Source organism: Falco naumanni, chromosome 8, assembly GCF_017639655.2.
Source record: "Falco naumanni isolate bFalNau1 chromosome 8, bFalNau1.pat, whole genome shotgun sequence".
Classification (NCBI taxonomy): domain Eukaryota; kingdom Metazoa; phylum Chordata; class Aves; order Falconiformes; family Falconidae; genus Falco; species Falco naumanni.
In genome coordinates this window covers 48,899,042-48,924,679 of record NC_054061.1, presented here as the reverse complement: position 1 = coordinate 48,924,679, position 25,638 = coordinate 48,899,042, and the positions used below count along the sequence as shown (strand labels likewise).

Here is a 25,638-nt window from a genome sequence, read left to right as displayed (position 1 = left end):
ATCTTGCAATGATTGGTTGCATAGTCACTTGATTATTTTAATTTGATGTACCTGCTGAAGACAACAGGAAAATACACAATACTTTCAGCTTGAGGAAGTGGTTAGGATTGGACTTTACAGGAAAGTACTGTTGTATTTCTGAGAAAGTATAATTGTCTTTCTAGCTCTGTGTGCGTTTCTTTTAAATACTAACAGTTTCTATAGGAAATCTTTATTAGTAGAAAAAACTGTATCACTTCCCATTTGATCTGCATAATAAATACGTTTTTGAATGTGAAAATGTAATTAGGCTAAAAGGAAAAACTAGGTTGTAGTGCAAACCTTATTTTCAGGTCTTAGGAAATGGCAAATACTTAGTCAAGCAATGTTAATATTCCTCTCAAAGCAGTTTTTCTTTAGGACACCCCACCCCACCCCCCCCCCAGTTGAAAAAAGAGAGTAATGGGGAATGTCCATTTTGAGTATCTATTTTCTAGATCTTGCAGTCAGCAGTGGAAGAGCCTTTGCTCTATTTCTTAGGCAGTAACACACAAGCCTTTACAGGCAAAATCTAAAAATGTCTCTTTTAATCAGAGACAATCCAATGGAAACCACCCAAGTGGTGTTCAGAAAAAAAAAATCATGTACCCTATCTTGAACAGAATTAGATGCTTAAATTCTATAACTGTAAACATAAGTACATTTAAAACCTATATTTAGGAGTTCTCTTATCTCCTCCAGTACAATGTTCAGTCATTACAAATATTTGGTGAAATGGTTACAAATATTTATGTAGCAATATTACATTTTCTTCGATACTAATTGCTGAATATCTGAATAAAATTGTCAGACCCTTTGCAGTCTCAAGTAGCTGCATTTTCGCCATAACTTTTTTAACATTTTGAAGCATCTGAATCTTGTTCTCTGAAATGACTACTTTTATAGAGTCTTAATTAAATCTAGATTGATTCTGGTTTCTGTTAGTAAAACTTGACTTCCTAAAGAGCAAATGGTCTGGAGTTTTTTCCTGCAGCTAAATTGGGTGAAACAGAAATGGCGAGTTGTATTCTGTTTGAAATACAGATGTTATTGGTAATTTCTGATCTTCATCTTTGAAATTTTAGGACATATTCAACCAGTAGATGTCTGTACGTTCAGTACTCCAAGCAAGCTGTTGCGGTTTGGGTTCTCAGCCATGTTTGGTTTTGGTGCAAGGACTCTAGCTTTGGCTGAAAAACATCGTTGGATGCCCTCCAGTCAGCGGAAGGATTTTGCTTTCATCAAAACACTAGCAGATCTCAAGTATGCCATGAGCTGTTATATTTTTCTAGTATTTCTCTTGTTCTTGAGGAAAATGCGATGATTAATGCAGTAAAATTGTAGATAGCAGTAGTTGAGCTATCTTCATTGCAGACAGATTTAACCAGATGTGATGTATATTACTCTTACAAGTTAAAAAGGAGATAAACTCTGTATGTTCAGTATCTCCTTAAAATCATCTTAACTTGGATAAAAGTCTGTCTAGTAGTCAGAGTATTGGTTTACATGGTAGTAAATATCAGTACTTTTCTAGGCCAGAGGAATGTGAATTATCATTTCTACCTCTGCAAATTCCACAGGAAGACTCTCATGAGAATGACAGGTAAGTAGAACTGAGTCAAACAATTAGAAAGCTACAAAAATACGTGTCTTTGAAGATAAAATTGTACAAATCTTTAATTTTCTTCAAATTTGATCATCAGGTAAGACAATCCTAAAAATATATATATTTTTTTTTGACAACTGCAAATTTGTACACTTTGTAAAGTATTCCCTACAGACTATATAGGATTTGTTCTAAAGCACTCTCCCAGTCGGTATTATTGGTTTATTCAGTTCTATTATCATCTTACTTTTTTCTAAAGTAGATGTTGTTTAAATGTGCTATAATGACTTTAAATTGTTTTACCTATGTTTCCACCCTTTTAGAAAGAAGAAAGAGAAAATAAAAAAAAACGGTGAGTTTTTACTTTTATGATTATTTAAAAGCAAACTGTGGCTGGCTAAACTGGAGTAATATAAAATGACTCTGTTATATTTAGGTAGCAAGGATCAATGGCACCAAATTCAGGGTCACTTCCTGAATGTGAGCATTATGGCAATCCCTTGTCTGTGTTCAATGGCACCAAGAGGCTTGGCACCTAATACGAGGTCAGTAGGGGTTTAGACAATTAGTCATGTCTATAAATTCTGACATCTTACCTTAAGACCTTGGCTTTTCCGAGAATATGAGCCTATGTTTAGGTAGTCTAGTTCCTCTGGAATGGGGGAGGGAGCATGGACTGCAGCAGACTTGATAATCCCAGGAATTATAATCAGTTTTTGGATCAGGCAAATAAGGTCAAGCAGTCTAACTAGAATAATGAGTGGATAATTGCTGTGATTAAATTAGTTGGCAAGTCTGACTTAAGTAGTAGTCATTGAGCAGTCATCTGTCATAGGATTTGACTATATGTAGAAACTTCGTTTGTGGATTTTATTTTTTTCAAATATAAAGGTGCCCCTTGTCTTCTGCTTTACAGCCAGCAAAAATGAAGTATGAATCTTTTGTGATGAAGAACTGAAATTTACACTTTTTTCTGTCTCTTCTTTTTTTCTTTTTTCTTTCTTTCTTTCCCCCACCCCCCCTGCCCCTGTTCTTGGGAAATGCAGCTTCTGCATTTAGGGTTTTGGGAGACAAATGAGTATGTAATCTGGTTGTTGACGCTGACTCATTTTATCTTTAGCTTATTGTCAAAAGCATGCTTTGTGGTGATCAAAACAGTTACCAGGTGATAAATATTTGTACTTGATGTATCCAGTTGACAATTAAACAGAATAGCAACTCGTGTATATATATGTGTGTGTGTTTGTGACTGTTGTTGTCTATTAAAAAAGTAACCACCACCACCACTCAGGGAAGTTTATGGAATGAGTCTTTTTTTGTTTCATTTGATTATCATTAGGCGAAAATAGATGCGCCTTTGAATTGATCAGGTATATTTCTTCAAAATTACTGGCTGATCTCTTGGAAACAACATAGAAACCAGTGTTTTTGATGAAACTTACTGAGCTGTATGTGTATGTATGAGAAGTTTTCTTTACTACAGAGGTCCTGCTAAGCCTCATACACCTCCAGATAGTGCCCTGATGCTGTCCCCTCTTAGGAACTTTGTTCAGTATTTGCTGTGTTATATATCAGTCAGTAGAAAAATTCTGACAAGAATTGAAGAAATTATTATTTTTTAGCTTTGCTTTCTCTTTTCATCTGTTCTGGCACCTGTTTCTTAGCGACAGGGAATTTTATGACAACTCCATGCAGTTACTGTAGGTTTGAAGGAGCCTGTTTATCTCACAGTGTAGTTTGCTCAGTGGATCCTCCTATCCTTTCATATGAGGACATCCTTTTTTCCCCTCCTTTCTTTTTAAAAAGAATCTTAGGAGTGCAGGCAGCCAGCAGGGTAGGAAGAGTAGGCTCTTCAGACAGGTGCTTCATTTCCCATAGCGAATAGCATCTTGACTGTAAGGCTTTTCAACATGGGAAACATAAAAGTTGCACTAATTGCTAGATACTCAAGACCCATTATGGTCTTAACAGCTAAAGTCATCGATGCTTCTTCACTCTGTCCTATGTTCCTCAAGAGTTTTGCGCCATGTGTAGATGTTTGAAGTGGAATGAAAGCTTTGAGTGGTGCCTGTAACTCTAGTTATACTAGTCTAAACTCACAGAAACATGCTAAGGCATGTTTAACTGTCTGTGCTGTGCAAGCCATGTGGGACGTTTGTTTCTCACAGCATAAGTGGTGCCCTTCTCAGAAGATTGGATTTTCAAGAGAATTAATGAAAATTCTTAGTCATCTCTAAAGATAAAAGGCTGTATTGCCAAATGCATTGTCCAGTAGCCTGCTGTGCCCTTTTTATCGCAGCAAATACAATAAAGAGGCAAATTTTTCAATTTTACCATCACTGTTTTCTAAATCAGCAAAATAATGCTATGCCAGGTGACTTGTTTCATGGTTATGTAAAAATTATCTTCCTATATTGTGCTGTATCATAGCCTGAGAACATTCCTGATGCAGTTAGAGAACTATTAGTGGGGAGAGATCGGTGGTGGTAGGCTGGAAGTATTTTTTTTAAAAAAAACATTCTTAACACATTTTCCAAGCATACGTGCTGAATAAGTAAATACATGTGTATGCATATATAGTCAGAAGATATGAAATACAACATCTCTGTACAGAATACAATCTCAGCAGTGATTGTCACGTTCATCAGATACTCCTGTTGAATGTTGATTTGCCCCTATAACTTAAAGGGGACTCAGGCATGATTGCATTGAGATTCATATTCTTGGCTTCTGTGACAAGCTACAGTTCCATTAAGGAACCTGTGAACTGATACTAGCTTATTGTCTGACCCAAGTTCTCAAAGATACTAAAGTGCCAATGGCAACTGGATACCTAGGGCCACTGAATATTGGCACTGCAGGGTCTTGATTAATCTTTAGTATATGACTGTTTTATCTTGTACAAAATTCCCTTCGCTTTTAACTTTTATGTACTTTGTGAAATGCTTAAGTAGAACTGTACTGAGAACTGCTGAGAGAGTTTGAATCATAGCATAGTTGAAGATCAGGGCCTTTGTTGGGGCAGCGTGTTGATGGGAGGAGGTGGGCAGACCTGTCTGTGCTGGGTTGTACGGTGGGGATGTGCTTGCAGGTGTCATGGGGATGGTTTCTGGGTAAAGCTCTGCCTCACCACATTTATGGCTACCATTATACTTTGCTGGAGAGAAAAGCGCAAAGATAAATATGGGATCCCCAATGTTTAAAAAACATTTGTTAAGTACAAAAGCAGGTGTTGTTTTTTTTTTTTTAAATTGTGTGTATTATGTTCAATAAATTATGGATATTGATAAGAGAGTAAAATTTTATTATTACAGTGTAGTTATAAACATATCGAAGCTAAATAAATTCAGTTTCATACTTTATATTGATCTACGGGGTGTTGGCAAAAAGACTTAAAAAACATTAGGACTATTTTATTAATTTACTCTTGCTAGTTTTTTGTTTTGATTTAGACTATTAAAGAGCCTGTTAAATTTACAGATGAATCGATTTTCTTTTGGCAACTAAATTGGTCTGCTTTTCAGGTTGAATAATGGAAGCATGGCTCTTATTGTTGTACAAAATACTTCTCGAACAGAGTTTATAAAACATCTGAAAAGATATGCCAGCGTAAAAAATCAGGTACTGTTAATTTCTTTCTGGTGATTATAAAAAGAACAGTTAATTGTGAAGGCAGACATGCTGCAAGAGTTAACGTTAGCATCCTCATAAGGAGACTTAGCTTCCTGTCAGAATACATTAGCCCCCTTTTTATCTGATTTTTTTTTTTTTTAAATCACTAGACTAATACCGATTAGCCTATTTCAGCCCATCTGTTGTGGTTTAAATTGTATTTGTGTTGTACCATAATTTTACGGGTGTAAAACCCCTTTCACCATAATAAAGGAAATGCACACTGTGCGTAAATTTTGTGTAGTACAGAGATCCAGAACGCAGCCTCGGGGGGCATCATGCAGCTCTGTCAGAAATAGGTAAAGTTCATAATTTCAGCAATCACTGTGTGCTGTGCTGGCAGCAGTGGATCATGACCACTGGTTTTTCGCAGGTATGCATTCCATGTAGTTAATGAATGTTTGCAGAACGGCATTTCAAAATTGTGGTCATTATTCTGTCTTTGAAGAAAGAAATGAAACATCCAAACACAGTGCCTTATTGCTGTCCTAGAGACCTGATGCGTAGCCTAAGCACACTGGTACTCATTCAAATGTTTCGGGATTATCCCTTTTACAAGAAGGCTTAGGTTTGAATTCATCAACAGTCAGGGAGTTTGGGGGAAGAGGTGGATGACAATTCCATGTGACAGTACTAACAGCTGCATTTAGGAAATAGTTTACGCTTTCCAGTCAGGCTTTTGGAGGGAGGCTTTGCTTTTCTCTCTGCTTTTGTAGCTAGAAATTAGACAAGTGGATGTGGACCCTCCTTTAAAGTCAAGATGACCATTTACTAGAATTCTAACTAGCCTTGTTTAGGACAGGATTAGTGGTAATGATGAACAGAGCACAGGAAGAACCCATTTGGACTTTCACATATTCTGCAAGCATGTGCCATTTTGGTCTGTGCAAAATATACCACCTCACCTGTATATTGGGCAAGTCTGATAACGGGAATGCAAATGGAAAACTACTCTTCTTTCTGAAGGACTATTTAAGATAAAAATAGCATGTTAATCTATAAATGCTAGCTGGAATATATAATGCCTCATGTGGTCAAAGCTTGAGTTAAGTGTTCCCATTTACTTAAGACAAAAAAAAAAAAAAGGCAAGCTTTCAAGTAATCCCGTTCGTTGCTAAGCTACCACCTGTATCTTTCATCTTCATTTAATACATGTCTGTGTTTGGTTTAGTTCAATTTTCCCTTTGTTGAGACCTACACGGTTCAAGAAGTAAAAGTACAACCAAGGCTTAAAAGTGGGCTTGATGCCAAAGAAAATACCTATTTGAATGCTGCTTCTGCAGAAGGAAATTACCCTTGGAATATAGATGGAGACTTAATGAAAGAAGCATCAGAAGTTCACGTTCGGTAAGGCTAAGTATTGTATTTATGGACTGTATACCTGTAACAGATTAGTACTGCAATCTTAAATGCATTCCACCTGTACATAATACAGATGTCACCAAAACCGGGTGTTGTAAATGCTGCAGGAACAGCGCTGCCGTGCGCTGTGCAGCCAGGCCCTGGTGCCTTGTGCCAAGCTGTGGGAAGGGTTGTTATGACCCATGTGGCCTTTCCATTCTGGGGCTTCATCAGCTTCCAGCTCCAATTCTTCTCTCTGCCTGTTAGTTTACCTTTCTGTCTCTTAAGAGGAGAACAGATGTATAGAAAGGTCTGTGACTCCTGGGAGGATCTCCTTCTGGGATAAGGATTCCTGCTTGGAAAGCAGTGTGTAAGGTTAATAAAACATTAAGTTTTCCACAATTGAACAATGACATGTTGCTTGAGAATAGTCTCTTTATCTAGGCTCTGGGAAAGAGACTATGGGTACATCGGGAAATAGGAGGATTATCAGTGGAATTAAATGGGTGGCGGCTCATTCTTCTGCAATGCATACAGGGATAGTTGAAGGCACAGGGCTCACAGTAAGAGTCTGGTAAATGTAAAATGAAAGGCAGATCATGTTATAGGATACATACTTCTAAAGATTACCCTATAGGAACTGTCAAAATGTAATTCACCTGACTGTATTCCATATAGCGGTTCATTCATATTTGTTCTCCCCCCCCCCAACCTCAAAAAGTGGCACACCCATTGCAAGAGTTAAATAAACTGATGAAGTTTTACTTCGTCACTTCACAGGGTGCATCCTCAACTTATTGATCTCTATGGAGTGAACACTGATGACCTGGAGAGTTCCCAAGCAACATGCAATTGCATATAGAAGGGACATGCTGCAAATTCTGTATTAAAGAACCCTTTTCTCACCTCTATGGAAGCTTTCACAGCCCAGTCTTTCACTCACTGAATCCAGTTGTTGTAGCAGAAGCTTAACTGGGATGTTTGTGGTATTTCTGGGCTTAATTTTTTATTAAATTACATATTTTTATCAGGTTGTATTTGATTGTAAAGAAACTGTTAGGCTTAACAAGAAAAAATGAAAATTGTTTATATTGCTGTCTTACAAATTTGGGGGTTTAGAAGTGTCCATCAGAATAGAAGAATATATGTGGGTTTTTTTTTCTTTAAAATTATTCTAGCATTTGCAATATATAGTCTGCTATAAGTCTGCTTAAGGCTTAAGTCTGCTGCTGCTATCCATGTCAGGTAACTCAGGTCAAATAGAGCTGGTGAGTGGAGGTATGGTACCAAAATATAGATCTATTTTTTTAATCCAAATACTTCCATTTCTAATTAGCATTTTAAATGTTGCCTTAATGTATGGGCTTTCAAATTGTTGCTAGTCAAATGGTAATACAAAACAATATGCTGATCTTACACAGCTTTTCTTTGTAGGAATGTAATTTAAAGACTACTCTTTGTACAAAGTAAGTATTTTAAAATATTTTATCTATCCTAGAACTGAAATGATATTCAGCATAGTTTTTCTTGTTGCTGAGAATAAAGTTATGATAAATAACTTGACTTAAATTTTTGTAACTTCCTCATAGAGCACAAACTTAATTTTTATGAGTGTTTTGATTTCCCCCCCCTACTTTATTAAATATTTAATACAATTACTTGACAGTAAATTAAGACGATGTTCTTTCTGGGAACTGGCTTTCTCTGAGGTGATGAAAAGCAGCAGACTGACAAGTTTGTCCAGATACAGGACCATGGGGGTAATGAAAATTTTCCTGGTCACTTGTCTAGGAATTGTTCAGAAGGTGGCTGACAAATAATGGTATGAAAGCTGCATTGTCTCGTGGCTAGAATGAGTTGCTTGCTTTCTTTAGTGAGCAGTCAAGTATAATGTGAAATCCAGTCCTTTTAAGATTTTGTCAAATCAAGGACCTAAGCCTTTACATGGGATCAAGAACTGCTATATTTTATTTGATCTCAAGTACTACTTGTGAAAAATTCTTACCTGTGATAAATACGCAAGAGAAAGTAGTACTGAAGATGATTATTTGTCTCCTAAGAACAAGTCGTTACTTTTGGAGATCTCATGCAGTTTCTGAGGACAAACCTGGCTGGTAGTAAAGGCCAAATTCACAATCAAATTGTCTCTTTCATAGGCCATTATAGAAACCTTAGAGCTAGTCCTGCTCTTTGCACCGAAACTGGTGGCTGCAGAGTAGGATGAGACACAGCTGCCTCCAGGTTGGACGGGGCCCTGGCGGGGCTCCAGCCCAAGCTCCTGCTCCGAGTGGGGTCTGTCTGCAAGGTCACATCTAGTCGCTCAGAGCTTCACCCAGCCCAGCCTGGAAAACTGCAAGGATGGAGATGACGTGGGCTCTCTGCACCCCTGCTCCGACACCGGGCTGTCCTCATGAGGAAAACTGGTTTCCTCGTGTCCGGTTGGAACCTCATTTCGTACCGTTGTCTGAGTCACAGTGAGTAGTCTCCAGCTAAACTACTGTAACTGACAGTAAATCACATCAGATATTTTTTAACATTAAGACAATTCAAACTAAACTTCCTAAAGCTGTCCCAGAAGGAAACTTCAGCTACATTTAGATTTAACTATTATTACGTAACTGAAAATTAACAGAATAGAACTTGCAGAAGAAACGGCATTCATGTGCTTAACTTGGGGTTCTTTTTAATAAAATGAAATTGAGTGATACTTTATAACTTTGCCACCATCAGAACATTGTACATTCATTTTTTGTCAATAATGAAATCTGAATAGGAAGTATACAATATCCAGGCCAACATTATCATATGTACTGACTTACATAAGCTATTTCAAAGATAAATAAAATGCTTTAGTTTCACTTTTTTGCATTGTTTGAACTAAAAAGAATATTAATGCTTCTTCCAGTATTTGAGGCACGTTTTTCACAATATGCTGTAACATCAGAGATATTTTGGTTAAAGTGCAAAAATTCACTAAAGCCCTTTGGAAGATAAGCATTTTGTGTATATTTTCATAGACTTGCAAGAAAATAATTCATTCTTCACATACTTTTTCCAAATATATGCATATTCATTTGTCCTTACACTGCAGAAGATTTTAGAGAGAAAATTTGCTTTAGTGATCCATGTCTTTGGCATAAAATGAAGTGAAAGGGAATTAAGAAGTGGTCTCCCACCACCTTTAGAATCTGTGGACAAAGTGGCTTTTATGGCACCAACTACTATTAGCCAAAATGCTTGTTGAAGGCACTCTGTATCACTTTTGAGTCTCGGGCTAATTCCCATATGATGGTGCAGCTTCAAAACATACGTACGTATTACATTCATTTCTCCTTGCAGTTCAGAAAGACATCAAAGGCACGGCAGGAAAGGCCATATCGCACGCTGCTGTTGCAATAAATTCAGTTATCGAAGAAGTTGTACATTCTCCAGTTGTACTGGGGAGCAAATGAACCTTTTTCCCCTGGATTGTACTACTTCACCAAAGCTAGGTGGCAGTGCAAACTTATTTAGCTGAAGAAACTTCCCGTAGTAGCAGAGCAGTGGTTTGAACCATGTTTCTATTCAGTCACTTGCCTTTCTGCTGAGTGGCTTCTGAGGATGCCTGCTGGGATGGCATTTAGCTGACAGCTTCACAAGAACCCAAGCTAGCTCTCCAAGTGACATCCTTCTTAACTGCCTTCAGGCAAAGGGTGGCACAGCTAAAGATAAAATTTGGCCCAATAAGGTTGGCAGTTGGAGTCTTTTGGGTATGTGTTTCCTCTGTTTTGTCATCATGTGAAGTCATCTTTTTTTTTTTTTCCTCTGAGGTCCTGGAAGAATGGCAGTACTAGATACTACTACGCTAAGTACTATAGAAAAATCTTCAAATAAATAAAAATAAATACTTGCTTTAAAAAAACCCCACATAGAAATATTTCATTGGCGAGGTCCAAAACATCATGGTAACAGTATCTGAGGAAAGGATGAAACAAGTAATTCTGTTGTGCTTGGAAGTACCATGTTAAAGATGACTACAAATTAGGATCTTCAATACATTAATTACTCTTTCTACAGCTGGGAGAGGATTCTGTGCTGCATCTCCAGGCTGCCCCACAGAATTCCCTGCTCTGAATCCACCTTTGACCTTCCTGGTTCTGGCTTGCCTGGCTGTCTAAGTCTCTGCAGTGTTGTGGCTGTGCCTGTGAAGCCAAAGCTTACGAGGTTACTTTCAGAAGCTCAAGAGAACTTCCGATAGCTGTTTTCAACATCCGTGTGCTCTACTTACAGTCCTTCTATTGGCTTAACCTAATTTACCCTTGTAAAACTGACGAAGCAAGATGAGGGAGGATTTCTTCTTGAATGTCTAATCAAAAGATTATTGAAACTTGAATAGAGTAACTCATGCTGATGGTGTCTGAGATCTTATTTTCCAGGACTGCCTAACATTATTACTTCCTAGAAATCCTTCTTTCTGGTAAGTTGTCTTCCCTTTTATCTTTAGTGTTCTTCTGTCTATTTGAAACTAGATATGTATATGGCATTGCAAATATTACTGTGAGACTTCAAAACAAACTCTTCTACCATTTTCATATTAGAAAACCAACAGAACTCTAAGGCATAATCCTCCATACAGTTCAAGGAAATGAAAGTGTATTTTGTAAGTGAGTGAGCTCAAGACCAATTTTGTTGTCACTGATGTTTCTCCTGTGAATTAACCCGAATCTTAAATTCTTCACTTTAAAAATCAAACATTTATTTGTCATCTTAGTTATCTTTGTTCCCACTTGTAAAACTCCAGCTGTCTCTTCTGTTCTTGTCTTGAGGGACTGGTTTGTATTGTCTTTTGAAAAAGCCGATCTGAAATAGATGATTTTGGAATCTGTTGTCAGCAAATCCTTGTTACCAAATCTAAACCATAGAAGTTAACTAAAATAAAACACATATATATGGTGTTCACGAGTGATGGTATTTGCCATTGCTTTATCATACCAAGTAATCAAGTATTACTCATCTATCAAAAAAGAGTCTGCTTTTTCAGAGGCTAATACTCTCCTGCAGGGAGTAAGGACATGTGGGCTTGTGAACTCTTTAACAGTCCACAAAATCCATTATTTTTCTAAAATGTGAAATGGTAATACAAATTTCCTATCAAATATGTTTCATTTCTACACTTCCCTGGGAAAAAATGGTAGATGGATAGAGTCTGCATGTAGGTAAAGAAATTACCCATTTCTTACTTGCTTGTCAGAGAAGCTGCATCCTTCATAGTTTTCTTTTTTACTTATGCACAGGATTTTTTTAGCATTAATGTTGCAGTTTAAAATCTTAAACACTTTATTCTGGGATGAAACCATGTTGCAGACTTATTAGTCATCATGTGTCAAGTGACAGCATCATCCCACAAAAATGATCCATTTGATATCATTGAATTATATAAATCATTTGCAAGCACGCAATGCCATATAAAACGTGGGAAGGGGTTTGTGGTGTTGAGTAACAGAAGATGTAGAATATGCAGAAGATAAAAAGGAGGAAAATTAAGAAGTATTTTGAAAGAACACAAGTTACAGGAGGAATTCTGTTTCTTTAGAAAGGATAGATCATAATAAGATATAATTTATCCTTTAACCTACATTAAAAGAGCCAAAGATCCACCAACACTGTGAATTCCTGAGTTGAGAACAACTGAGAAATACTGAAAACCTACCTTCCATAATAGGAATGAAAGAAGCAAAAACAAGGTAACACCAACTATTAAACCTATTCCAATAATTAGCACAGTAACATGGTACTTCGGCTTTTGGTGGTGCACTCCTTCCAAATAGACCTGGAAAGCAGAAAACAAGCTCAGTGCTAACAGATTATTTTTTTTCCCCTAAAAGACACTAAAACAAACTAGGAAAATTAATTACATTCTTATGTAATTACACAGGCAATAAATATAGCGTTATAGAGATGGACAGAATTCCACAGTTTAAATTGCTGTGCATTTTTCTACTTTATTACAAATTCATTACAAGAATTCTTACGTATGCAACTTGCTTGTCCTTGTGGAGTTCAATAACTTTTGCATTTTTTTCTGGTGAGGCTGTTGCTTTTACCTCAAATTTCAATGCTGATGCATCATCCTTAAAAAAAAAATTAAAAATTTTTAAATCCCGTCTTCTAAAGAATAACTTCAACACATTAATTCCTACCCAGCAAAAATGGTAACGCAGCTGCTCACAAAAACAGAATCTCACAAAGATGCAATGCTGCCTTTTTCTGATTACAAAACAAATTAGTACCAGAAGCTGGAATGAAGCCCAGCTGGATTTTACCTAAGTCCACATCCACGCTGCTTTTCTTAGGATTTAATTTCAACTCCTAATTGTACTTCTCTAATTCTACATAACCCAGCCAGAAGAGGCAAAGCAATACATACTATAAAGTGATAATTTAAGATACGTATTTTTCAGTGGTTTTCCTTTTTCGTGTATCACCTTGAGACTTAGCATTGAAAACATAAAATAACACCTAAAAGATTTGGATTTAATCATAATGTTTGCAAAAATAATATTAATACCTAGAATTTATATGCAGAGAATACTAGAAATATGCCCCTCAAGTATGAAAAATGTGTGTGTTACCATTTCTAAAAGTGAAGGAGTAGCTTCCAGTTGCAGCTGAATGGTTGCTTCTTTTCCGCTTTCCATGTTTCCAAGCTTGCAATATATTTGTAAGCAAAGGTTATCATTTTTCATGCAGTACTATAAAAGGGAGGGAAAGATTAAAACTTATCAACTTTATCATCTTATCTTTAAAGACACTTGGGAACTGAGTAACAGAAAAAGATCCATGTTTGTTCTTGAAAAGTCAGGATGGAACTAGGTTGTCCTCCATCACTGTCAATCCATAGGTGCTAAAGGAACAGTACAAGGGACTAACCTAATTGTTATAGAAGACAACAGGTCATTTTTCTTAAAAATTCAAAATTTTTTAGACTGAAAAGTAACAATTGTCATAATTCGGCTGTATTTTCTTTTCCGCTGTTAATTCAAATTAGCTATTATCAAAAATGATAAATGACAATGACTATATGATATCCAGTATAAACAGCATGATTGCCTGATCCTTACGCTCCTCACTGACAGCTAGCACCATTTCACTCAGCTGTGGAGAAGACAAAAAAGCAAGCCTGCACGTGATTATATTTTTTGTCCAAGACTGCAGTGCCCAAGTTCTGATCTGATATTCCACTGCAGGCTGTCTCTCAATCATTAGCTGATGCTCCTTGTAACATGCTTATTTAAAGTCTCAAGTTGACTTATTTAAAAATGTCCAGCTTCTCTTAAGATTAAACAAGACTGTACTTTATCAAACACTAGTTTCAGGACACAGATTTCTGTAAGAACAAACCCCCTAAAATGTAACACTCGGATAGCACTTCTGGTTTGGACTACATAGTCAAGTGTCTGATCTCAAGCAGGGTCCATAAGCAGGTACAGAAGGACGAGCCTGAACAAGCCAGGCATGTATGATACTCTCCCAGCCCCCCCAATATTTTTAATAAGAACTTCCTGAGCCAAAAAGTATTTCCATATATTATGTAATTCTTAGTGATTTTCAGTCTCATTAACTTGTGTAGTCTCGCTTCCCTTATTTTTAGCATTCACAACATCCTTCAGCAAGAAGTTTCCCCATGAGTATTACTTTCGTTATTTTTCTCAACCTGGTTCCTAGTAGTTACATTTGATGGCACTTTATGTGGAAAAGGCAATGAATATTTGATCTGCCCACTTCATGTAATTAAAATTAAGACTTTCTCCCCGCATGCATCATTTTTGATTTGTTACTGCATTTCATTGGCCATTCTGTTTGCCCACTCATTCAGTTACACAGCCCTTCGGCTGTTCTTCGTAGGTGACTGTCAACCCCACTGACTTCAGTGACGTGCCATTAATCACCTTTCTCATCTGACTTCCCACCTCTGTCACTGAAGTCACTTATGACTATGATGAACTTATCACAGGTCCCACCACAAATGCTCTGGTGACCTCATTAGATAAGATATACTGTTGTCTTAAGGCTCATTCATATAGTCATTTATTTCCCACTGATGCCAAATGACAGACCTTACCATTTGTCTCTTAGCAGGCTTTGAAAAGAAAGTGACAACATCCTTTAATATGTTTTCATTTTTTTCTGCTGCACTACAGTTTCTGGGGTATTTATTATAGGAACACTGTCCAACTGTTGTCTGGAAATAAAAACAACATCATCACTGTTAGAATTTAAACATCAGATGATAATCACAATACAGATTTCTGAAAGGCAAGAAGCTCAAAAGAAATGTAAATTTTACTTTCAGAATTCTAAAACACATAGGGCTGAAGATCATTCTGTTCTTGTTCACTCTGCTTCGCTGTAGCTAACAAATTGAACACACAGTGCCTAGTTCTGCTGTGCTCTACTTCTCTTTTTCACAGAATTCATACAGCTAATAAAATTATATTAAGTAGCCCATACTTACCTTGACATCCAGTGTGTTGAATAATTTGAAGTCATGGGGTGGAAACGCGTTGGGTATCGTTATCTCCAGGTTTGTATTTGGAGCCATGCTTGGTCCTGCACTTATAACCTTGTGGAGCAGAATGTTATACATTTAAAGGTTTGATTCATGGTAGCTATTCAAGTAACAAAAATGTATATATGAAGTGTAAGTACAGAAAACTTCACAGAATGGGGTGGCACTTGCATTGTTACGCTGTCATGAAAGTGGATTCTGCTAGGAGCTGTAACATTTTCCTTAATTCATTCTGTAGGCATATTGAACCCTTCGCTTCTCTGAACCAAATAATTAAGTACTGCTAATCTACGATGACTACGCTGAGGTCACACAGACTGCCTTCCAGGGGAATACGCAAAAGGAACTAGGAGAGACTGATGTCTAACTTCTGCTTTTAATCCATTGGAGACAAATCTGATACCTACAAATCCCTCTTATAAGGAGCTTCTAGTTCCTTTTTCTTATTGTAAGACAATTCCTTTTAAGGTGTTTGTTAATGGAAGAAGCAGCAAGTCAAAACTGCTCTACCACTTTCATGGTACCTGCTTGTGCTTTTTCTCTGACTGTTCAGCAGAAGATTGTCCAGGCCAAAAAAAGTGTTCAAAGCGTGATTAACAGCCACTTCCCATCACTAATGCACAAAAGTTGCTCACCACGCCCTTGTACTCCTAAGAAGTTTCCTTACTGACTGTGCAGACTGCTGTTAGATACACTGGAAATCTAAGCATTAACCTTCCAAACAAGGATAATAAGGTATACAAAGAAAAACTCTTACGTGGAAAGTGAAGTTAATATTCTCCTTCATACACGTAACTGGTGAATCTTTCTCATTTGTTCCATAAATGAACGAAGCTGGTGATACAAATCTACAATGGTTTAGAAGTTGTTAATGAACAGAATTGCTGTATGTCCTTAGCGTAACTTTCTGCTCCATGCCATCTCCCCTAAGATTGGTTCTAAGAAAATACCCAAGTTTGCATTTAAGTAAATCTAGGAACACTGAATAGAAGTCCTCTGCCTTTGTACTCTTTCCTTTGTAAAAGGGCAGATGAATCTGAAACAGTCATAAATCCTCACCCAAAACTATGCTCCACGAATGCCCCACAACAAACGCAGAATATGGTCATTGTTAAGAAAGGGATCTGAGGACCTGCTGTGCTCTTATTAAATATCTTTCTACAAAAAATATTCCAGTTCTTAAAAAGTTACTAGTCTGTAAAGACACAAATTCAAAGCACTATAGGCGTCACTAGCCTCAACACAGAGCAGTGGAAACAAAATCTTAGAAGTCTATGTGTCAGACTCCAGGACAGCTGTGCCATCTCATTCCCAGGAGTTTTCAGCTACCTCATGCTTCTGCTTAAAAGCTTAAAAGCTTTGGGAATTTAGAACAGTAACAGGACAAGAGTTCTACCGATGCATAGGTATAGCAGTAGCTGACTTACCCATGAGCATTTAACTCGATCTCATATTTTAGAGGTACAGCTAAAGTTAGCATGTTATCCAGCAACATGTTTCCATCTTCATTTTTACTATAAAAACACAATGAGAGAAAAATGAGTACTGAAGGCATCATCGTATGCTACGCACCATTTCTACAACCAAATATTAAATAGACCTTTCAGCTTATTAAAACATTTTATTGGTAACAGCATGGCAGGCAGTAAAAAGAACTACAGGCAGAAATTTGCCCATTATTTAAATATCTATTATCTGTTTGTTTGTTTTTTTTAAATTTCCCTTTCTCTACAGATTTGCAACCAATGTGCTTTCTTGCAGTTGTGCTTTGCTGAGTCTTTCCAGTGTTCCCTATTCTGATTTCTAAAGCAAGTAGTATTTTTCATTGAGCAGTTTTTATAATACTTTACCAGGTAGCATTAATGATGATGTTGAGGTCATCTTCTGCTCTGGTAAATGAGCTTGCATCCAAGAGGAAACTAAAATCCAGCTGTAGAACAAATAAAATTTTCTTTATATCAAATGATAGTGTGTCTTAACACAGTTAAAGTATTTTATTAAAATAATTTAGGATTTCCTGCTCTAAAAGAATCTGAACGAAGAAAATCCTGGATTTTTGTGGCTTCTACTCCCTTTCTATTAACCCAACACATCTGTTCATGGCCTCAGTCAGCTCACTCGCCTAGGAAGCCAAGCACAATCAGTTGATACATAATACAAATAATGTTGCCCCTTAATGAATGATTCGAGAGAGTGTTTAAGCAACTAATTTTAAAAGTAGCAGAGAGATTCAGTTAACAACATGATAAAAGACATTCGTTGGGAATAAAGGAGAGATACTGAAACCTGACATTTCCTGCACCCCCTTGAAAATCCTCACATTTAGGGTGGTTTTAAAGCCAGGAACTTGAAACTGAGCTTACCTTTGCTTTGTGATCTACATATAAATAACCAACACTGCACACAAGTTTCACGGCATGAATTTCTTTATCAAATACTTCACAATGTATCTGTTTTTCTTCCTAAAATAAAGGACGAATTATTAATGATTAAAATAAAATTGCTTTTTCAGACATTTCAGATTACACGCACACTCTGAAACTGGGTGATTTATATTTCCCTGCACTAGGTGTTTGTTATTTCACTGAGGCAAATACACGGAACGTCTGTATCATTCTTGACTACTTTAACATATCCTTGTATCGAGTACCGTGTACTGTTAATTCACCTTCTGTTTGCCGGTAGTGGAGCTAAGGTGCATGCACCAGACCCAGACCCAGACCCACTCAAGCTTTAAGCCAGCCTCTGGAAGGCATCAGGGGAATTCTATACAGAGAACAGTATTTTAAGAAGGCGGAAAGAGAGAACAATTAGATTTGTGACTTCTTCACAAGGTTATGTATCTGAAAAAGAGCAGATTCAATGACATATTTGTGATCCCTGAAAAACATGATCATCAGACAAGAAGTAGCAGTAACATCCTGAAATAAATTTAGAAAACTTTTTTTTTTTCCAGTCGTTACCATCACTTCCTGTTATTGAAATGATTTAAAGCTACCTGTATTGATTAAATTGCACAGGGTTTAGGTAGCTAGAAGTCTGAGAATTTAAAAAGTGGAGTTTTGTCAGCTTTTTTTGGGGGTGGGTGGTGTAGGTTGTCAGTATCTAAAGAAACTCAAAAATCCATTAACTTAATTTGAAAAATGTCTGGCTGAAAAATAAAAATATCAAAGGAATATTCTTAGACAGATTTTTTGTTCTTACCGATTCTAAAACTCGGATGAAATAAAGACCTTTGGGGATCTGAATTTGGAGGACAGTTTCATATGCATCATCTCCAGCATTAAGCAGAGAAATGTTCAACAATACAGTCTTCATACTTCCAACAGCGAGGTAAGTTTTCTTATCATAAGGCCTGTAAAAATAATTATCATAATGTAAGTGAAAAGTAATTCTATATACAGCTTGTATGGAAAAAATTTCCTGCACTGTTCTATTAGTTCATTTCATTCAGTTCTGACAAAGCTCAGCTGGAGATCATTCGGAAAGTTTTTACTCAGTCCTGTAACTGAAGGTACTACACCAGTTATATGATGGTCAGCCCCAGTACTGTGCTTTTAAGGCCTGAGGTTATTAATGAGAGAGCAAGAAAATTGCTACCAGAGCAGTCTTGTTTCTGGCTCTTACAAGATGGGTCCTTCCCTGTACACACTAGAATAAAAATGTGCTACTGCTGCAGTATGTTCAGACATTACTTTAAAATTCATTGTTTGTACTCAAACTTATAGGATTGAGTTAATATGAAACGGGTCACAAAGAGGGCAAGTGAGCATGCCTATCTGGTGATCTGGGTGGTGTTCTATAATCATGTTACAAGTACAGACACCCTGTGGGGGGCTAGAAGTAAACTTCAGCTTGACATTAAAGTTTAATTAAGACTTGCAGAAAGGCTTCCTAGAAATAGACATTTATCAGATATTCTGGCTTGAAACCAAAGCATTAGTCACTGAACACCTTTGGGAAAGAAGCTGGCAGTTAGAAAAGCAACAGAAGGTAAAAGCACTGCATAAGCAGATAGTTTCCGAGACAAAAGCGAATTAAAGAAAAACACAATGTTAACATCTCAGTAGCCTGATTAAGTTCAGGTTAAATTTTAAAGTTGTTTTGCTAGTTATATGCTTACGTTCAGTCCTCTTACACACATTAAAGGCAAGTTCATTAACAAGATGCTGTCACCAAGATGCCTCCCAGCTTAACACACAAGTACACAAAAGCACCAGGTGCACATCTGGGACTACAACAAAGCTGAAGTAGAGCTTTTCCCCGGTAATCATATTTCATTCTTCATTAAGAAATGCATGATGCAGACTAGAAATATACAGAGCAGGCCAAAACCTAAGCAATTGAAACAAAACATGATAGCGTGTACCTGAAGAATCACAACTCGGCAAGTAAAGCATCACATTGACACCCCTATTTGATTTCATTCTTTTAAGACTAAAAGTGTTTGCTTTGCTGCCTAAGGATAACGAATGCATTCTGTCTAGCCAAAATAAATCAACGCTTCACAGCTAACTAGTTTTTAATTGAGATTCTAGGGACACAATGTAATTTAAGGTGATACTTCACACTATCAAGATGTTTAGCCTATTTATTTACACTGAAAATCTGCTACTGGTACCTAATGCCAAGCGGGTATGTTGTAATCTGTTTTCCTTTCTTAGAGCTCTGAACTGCTTACAAAACTGCATTGCTCATGTCACAAATGGAAATGCTACACAGTCTTTCCTTCTGAAAAAGTTCACAACCATTCCAATAAAATGACCTTCAAGCCTAAGAAAATGAAAGAGCTTAAGACTCAGGCTACAGGCCACGCGTTAAAAGAAGGGAGAAAGAGACTAATCTTATTCTGAAATTATGAAGATGAAAAAGCTTCTGCTCAGGATCACATGGGCGTGATTAATCAGCATTACGTGATTGTCACCATCTTGCGGTGTCATTTCAGGTTGTTCACCTAGTATCCTGATCAAAGTAGAATCAACTTTAAACATGATAAATCACACAAGAAAATCCAGGTCACACACAAAATACCTAACTAGCTGAGATTCACAACAGGAACATTTTCTCTTTTTTCCTCACCAACAACCCAGATTTGTTGCTTTGAAGTAATAAAGGAAAAGGATGAGATGAGATGATAAAATAGAACTTAAAATTGAATAATTAAAATCCATTCTGAACAGAAATTATGGTACATGGCTTAAAACTTTCCAAAGATGATGCTAAATAGAAATATATCTCAAAGTATTGCTTGCTGTAATACACATTCTGCAAGACAATAATAACTGTATTGATATACTTTGAAAGTGCATTAATTACCTTACATAATAACAGGATTTAGACATGATACCTAATTGGAAAGAATGGGAAAAATGGAAACATACTAAAGGGCATTATCAAAAAAAATTAGTGATGTAAATGAAAAAAAAATCACAAAACAAAATTAATTGTGGAAAACGCGAGCTAATTCATGTAGAGAAAAGAATTCTAAACCTCACATAATACTCAACCATCTGGTGTCTCAATCAGCAGTATAAAACTGAAGATGTAATATTCTTAAGTAAATGAGGAAAAAGAGCCACCTAATTATTTTATAATTGAAACAATAACTATAACAATGTCTCAGTACAAAACTGAAGTATCTTCTTTGTACATTGCAAGAACAGTATCTTCATAAGAGCAGCAGAAATAATTGATAGCTTGTCAATTTAACAGTAGTTACGTCTACACATTGAGTACGCATTGTGCACTGTATCTTGGCCCAGTTATACATGAAGTGTAGAATACAAGTTTACCTTTTTGTGAAAAACGCACATTTTATGAGCTATTAAGTCTTATAATTATGCAAGAACAGTTCTTCAATTCTATACATTTCTGTTACATTTCCTGGAAGATTTATGATTTCAAAATATTCTTAACTAAACACAGCTTTACTTCCCCTATTTTCTCAGGGAGTCCATATTCTACTTTTGCAAATTAATGTTCTTTACATACAAAAGATTAAGGAATAATTTACATAAAATCTTTATTGACCCTCTTTCAAAACACGAAAGCCACATTATACATACTTCAGAAAAGCAACTTTTCCAGAAACTCTCAGATCAGCAGAACAATTTTCTTGGGAGCAAAATCTTGCAAAAACAAACTATAAACGACAAATAAAAAAAAAAGAAAGCACTTTAGTGTGTCATGCATATTATAGTGAGTAAAAGTATTTCTAAAGAAAGAAACCTACCACCTTGTTACCAAGTATCTGGAATTGGCTAATGGCTTTTGCTCCCAAAAACAATTCAATCAGGCCATTTTCCAAACATGTTCCGTGCACCCAGAATAACGATGGAGAGGCTTTCCAGGTTCAGTCTCTCACAGTTAAACCAGCGGGTATATGTTCAGTTGATTTTTTAATAGTCGTACATAAAAAAGGCTGAGTCTTTCAGAGGACCCAGAACTGAGGTCTCTGCAGTCTCTCCAATGATACAGCACATTAACTTTTGCAAGAGAGTTTCATTACGCAGACTTTAGTTACCATACTGTTCGTAAGGTTTGATGAGACTAGACACCGTGAGTTGCATGTGTCCGTGCCTTGGTTATCAGTATGCTACAGAGCACATATATGTCACTATGTTCAACAACACCCTCTTCCTCTCTGCAGTTTCTAAAACAAAATTCTGAATTAAGATGAAACGGAAAAGCATGCCATTTAAAAGGAGCTTTTAAGTATCTCAAATTTCTGATAGTCAGCTGTATCTGAATTACATGAAGCTTACTGTTTGTGAGAAGTCATAATATGTTTATGACCATTTGGTAGTTAAAAATTCATAGAATCCTGACATTTGCTTAAGTCAGAGTAAAAGTCTATTAACTCTTAAGGGTTTTCTTTGAAGAAAAGTTACTTTCATACTCATTTAAGGATACAGAATACACTCTCTTTTTCCCCACAGACTATGTGTTTGAACACACAAAGCAATACCTTCACAGAACTAATATTTCAGCAACATGTTTGAAACACTTCAAGATTAATACCAACACTATATTGTGCATTTACCACAGAATTAATCTTAAAGAACAATTTTATACTGGAAAGTGACTCATCCTGTGTAGTTTTTTTGAAAGACTGAATATTTCAAAGAGTGAATTTCATACCTGTGTGTTCTGAGGTATATAACATTATATATTATTGCAAGTTCCCTGCACATACCTTTTTTTTAAAAAAAATATAATCATAATACAAATTGTATAACAGTTCTGCAGAGATTTATTTTTTAGCATGCTGGTTTATTAATTAAGGTCAAGGCACTAGATGCTGGTCTGGAAAATGCATTACTTCACATGCTATAGATGTGTGAAGCTTTTTTTAACTGAAGATTAAAACGTGAGCATTTACTTACTGCATTTGAAAAAAAGAGAACTCATACACTAACCTTGCTTTTTAGAACATCTTTTTCTTTCCTCTGTTGAAGAACAGGTTGAAGTGGTGAAAATTCTTGAGCATTTCTTTTCTGTAGAATGTGATGCCCCAGATGATAACTTGCTTCAACATGTACAGGAGTCAAGATATCCCTTACATCTTTCTACGAAAATTTGAAACCTAATGAGTTAATCATATAAGACAAGACATGTATGCTTATGTTTTAAAGATTATAAGGCTCCCTAGAACTAACTTAACCAGGAATACTTATTTTTTTAACATATAAGTTAATTTCATATGCCATATGGCTCATGTACTTTTCTGGATATCTTTGTGGCTGAACGAGGTAATCAGAAACACAAAAGCATACTACATTCAATGACAGCATCAGGTATTTCAGAATGGAAGATTCTATTACTAAAAGAAGTCTTAGTGAACCTATTTCTGTCAAACCGCCTTACACACCTATGAAATGCTGCACTGCCCAAATAGAAAATTAGGCAAAAGTTGGCTAAAATGGAGAAAGTTAACCAGTGGGATAATTCCAGGCAAAACTCATGGGTATTTCTGTATGAAATGAAAAGGAGTTATCCCACGCACTACTAAATCAGGTCATGACTGCATTTTATTTTTCTGTCTCTATTTCCTATTCTGTGTTAGAAAGATTAAACTCCTCAATAAATGACCATTTTGTACATTAAATTGGCTGTAGGAATGTTGCAGATCACAGCCCAAACTACCTACTTGTGAAAACTGAACAGCTTGAAGCACCAAGTACTAACAATAGCAAACCTGATAAAATTATTCCCTAAGTGTAGGAGAGAGGCAGACACTGATTGTCCCTCCACATGTCCACTACTTTAATTCTTATCTGCAAGCTTGCTGTGGCCAAATCACATATTATCTAGCTCATAATAATCTTCCACAAGGTCTTCTCTGCATCTGCTTTATATTACTTCTATTACACTAATTAGCTATTAATTAGTCTTTACTCAAAATACATAAAACATAGATCATCTCTTGCAAGGACTGTACTTGACAGACATTCACACTTGCTTAACTTCAGGAGCTTTGTACAAGTACAGACACCTCAGTGGGTGGAAGGAGATGCTTATAATGCTATTAATTAAAGAATTAGAAAGAAAACTGAATTATATGGAAGAAAAAATACTAATGATAGACTATAGGAAGTGATGAGCCAAATCATATCCTTCCTCCTACACAAATACCTGCTGATGCTGGTGCAGCAATCTGTACAAGGTCAGTTGTCAGCCAGATCTCTCTCAGCTTACAAAACTCTTATAAGTAAGTGGCAATTTGCCATTGCTTCTGTAAGTAACATTCACTTAAGTGCAAATACCAGTTGAGATGCATCTGGGCAATTTTCCAGTAGATAACATAAGCTTTCCTTTCTACCCTGAAGCTTTATTGTGAAGAATTGGCTTCTAATGGTGTCATAAACAAAAAATAAGTAAAAGGATAGAAAAAGAAAAATACATGCAAGACTCTTTCCCTGCAGGTTTTTGTGTAGCTGGAGAAAACTGAGTCTGTTTCCCAGCCTCTGTGCAGGACCAGCTCCAGTCATCATCCTAATAGATGTTTGTTTCAAAAAGTCACAGAATTGCTACCTCGAGGATTTTAAAATAATGGACTGGTTTGCCTAGCCTTTTCTTTATTACACTTGTTTCCCTTTACATCTAAATATTCCCTGTTGTTAGCATTTCTTTAAAAAATTATTTCACCCCTTAGATAAGGTCTTACAGGAGATTAGTCAATTTTTTCCGAGTTCAATAAAACATGGTTTCCCTGTGTCCGCTAGTTTTTATTGTTTGATTGTGGTTTAGGACTTCCAGTTCTTCCCATTTATTCTCCAAAATTTTTGTTACAACAGGCAAGCTTCTAAGATATTTGATAAACTGAATCACTTATTCTCTCTTGTCCAGTGAATGGCCTTAAAAATATTATACCCTCCCGGCTGCAGTTGCTTTTACTTTCAAGACAGGTCCCTCATTCATCCCTCAGAGGGATACATCAAACATGAATGCAACACTTCACTTTCTCCAGGGCAACAGCGACGTTAAGACTACTTAACGTCTTAACTACTTATCTATTGCAACTAGGATCTCACTGACCAGATTCTTACGAACTTATTTTCAAGTCAAGTACTATCCTCAGTTTCAAAGGAAGGTTGCCACAGGATCAAACTCTACTTCTGAAGAAACCAACAGCCAACTTCCTCCTGCTGAGCAGCTGGTACCATCTCTGTTACTGGTGTTGACACAGACCTCCTGGGCTAGCTGGCACCTTGCAGGTCTCCAACAGCCTCCTGCTGAATGCCCATTTGCCCTGGAAACACTTCTGCCTGTCTTCTCCTCTGAAGCACTTCCACCAGCAGATTCTTTTTACAACAAAGTTGTCTCCAGTCCTTCACAGACAGAGAACTGTAACCACATTCGCTACTAATCTGGTCCAGGATTCAGGCTGATATGTCCAGGAGAAAGACCTGTCTGTGCAGGCTTCACTTTTGCGAGCAGAGGAGTAGAGAGATCACTTCCTCAGCACGATGCACTTTCTTCATCATATTGTTCAGCTCTAAATTCATTCACGGAACTCTCGCAAGCGCTTTTCCTACCCTATTTCCACCTCTTGATTCTCTGAGTATTCCCCTTTGTGAGTGCTGCACCCTTTGGAGGAAAAAAGTCAAACAATTCCAAGCAAGCGTTCTTCTTCTCACCCTGCTAGTTTTTGGCTCCTTACAACAAACTCACAAACCAGCCAACACTACAAACGTTGAACCACAAACTCTCTTGTAACAATCATCTTCATTTCACTTCCTATGGATCAGGAATGGGCTCTTTTCTCAACAGGTGAGTCTACCTCATCTACTCACAGTAAAAAAGGGGACCAAGACCATACACGTATTATCTGAAATAGTTACAAATAAAAAAAACCATAATAAATGTTTTCTCTGTGTAATTACAAGTTTAAAGATTTTGCATTATGGAGTACATAAGAAAGTTCCATCAGAAATGTTCAGCAGAAAATATA

General features: G+C 36.7%; 2 protein-coding genes across 2 annotated transcripts in view; one reads left to right on the top strand and one right to left on the bottom strand.

The window, feature by feature from the left end:
* CERKL (ceramide kinase like) overlaps positions 1-8,295 on the top strand; it is a 58,757-nt gene extending 50,462 nt beyond the window's left edge. The window contains 7 exon segments of the mRNA XM_040602708.1: positions 1,104-1,281; positions 1,553-1,621; positions 1,948-1,976; positions 2,061-2,169; positions 5,149-5,245; positions 6,468-6,643; positions 7,418-8,295. Coding sequence (XP_040458642.1) covers positions 1,104-1,281; positions 1,553-1,621; positions 1,948-1,976; positions 2,061-2,169; positions 5,149-5,245; positions 6,468-6,643; positions 7,418-7,499 — 740 coding nt within the window. The 3' untranslated portion in view covers positions 7,500-8,295.
* A 999-nt stretch (positions 8,296-9,294) lies between these two features.
* The window catches only part of ITGA4 (integrin subunit alpha 4), a 39,691-nt gene continuing 23,347 nt past the window's right edge, over positions 9,295-25,638 (bottom strand). The window contains exons 16-28 of the mRNA XM_040602707.1: positions 22,604-22,753; positions 21,251-21,327; positions 18,390-18,540; positions 17,549-17,647; positions 17,036-17,115; positions 16,613-16,699; positions 15,943-16,033; positions 15,132-15,239; positions 14,739-14,858; positions 13,249-13,368; positions 12,649-12,747; positions 12,327-12,446; positions 9,295-11,476 (exon numbers count right to left, since the gene is read on the bottom strand). Coding sequence (XP_040458641.1) covers positions 11,384-11,476; positions 12,327-12,446; positions 12,649-12,747; positions 13,249-13,368; positions 14,739-14,858; positions 15,132-15,239; positions 15,943-16,033; positions 16,613-16,699; positions 17,036-17,115; positions 17,549-17,647; positions 18,390-18,540; positions 21,251-21,327; positions 22,604-22,753 — 1,395 coding nt within the window. The 3' untranslated portion in view covers positions 9,295-11,383. The remainder of the gene's footprint in view (positions 11,477-12,326; positions 12,447-12,648; positions 12,748-13,248; positions 13,369-14,738; positions 14,859-15,131; positions 15,240-15,942; positions 16,034-16,612; positions 16,700-17,035; positions 17,116-17,548; positions 17,648-18,389; positions 18,541-21,250; positions 21,328-22,603; positions 22,754-25,638) is intronic.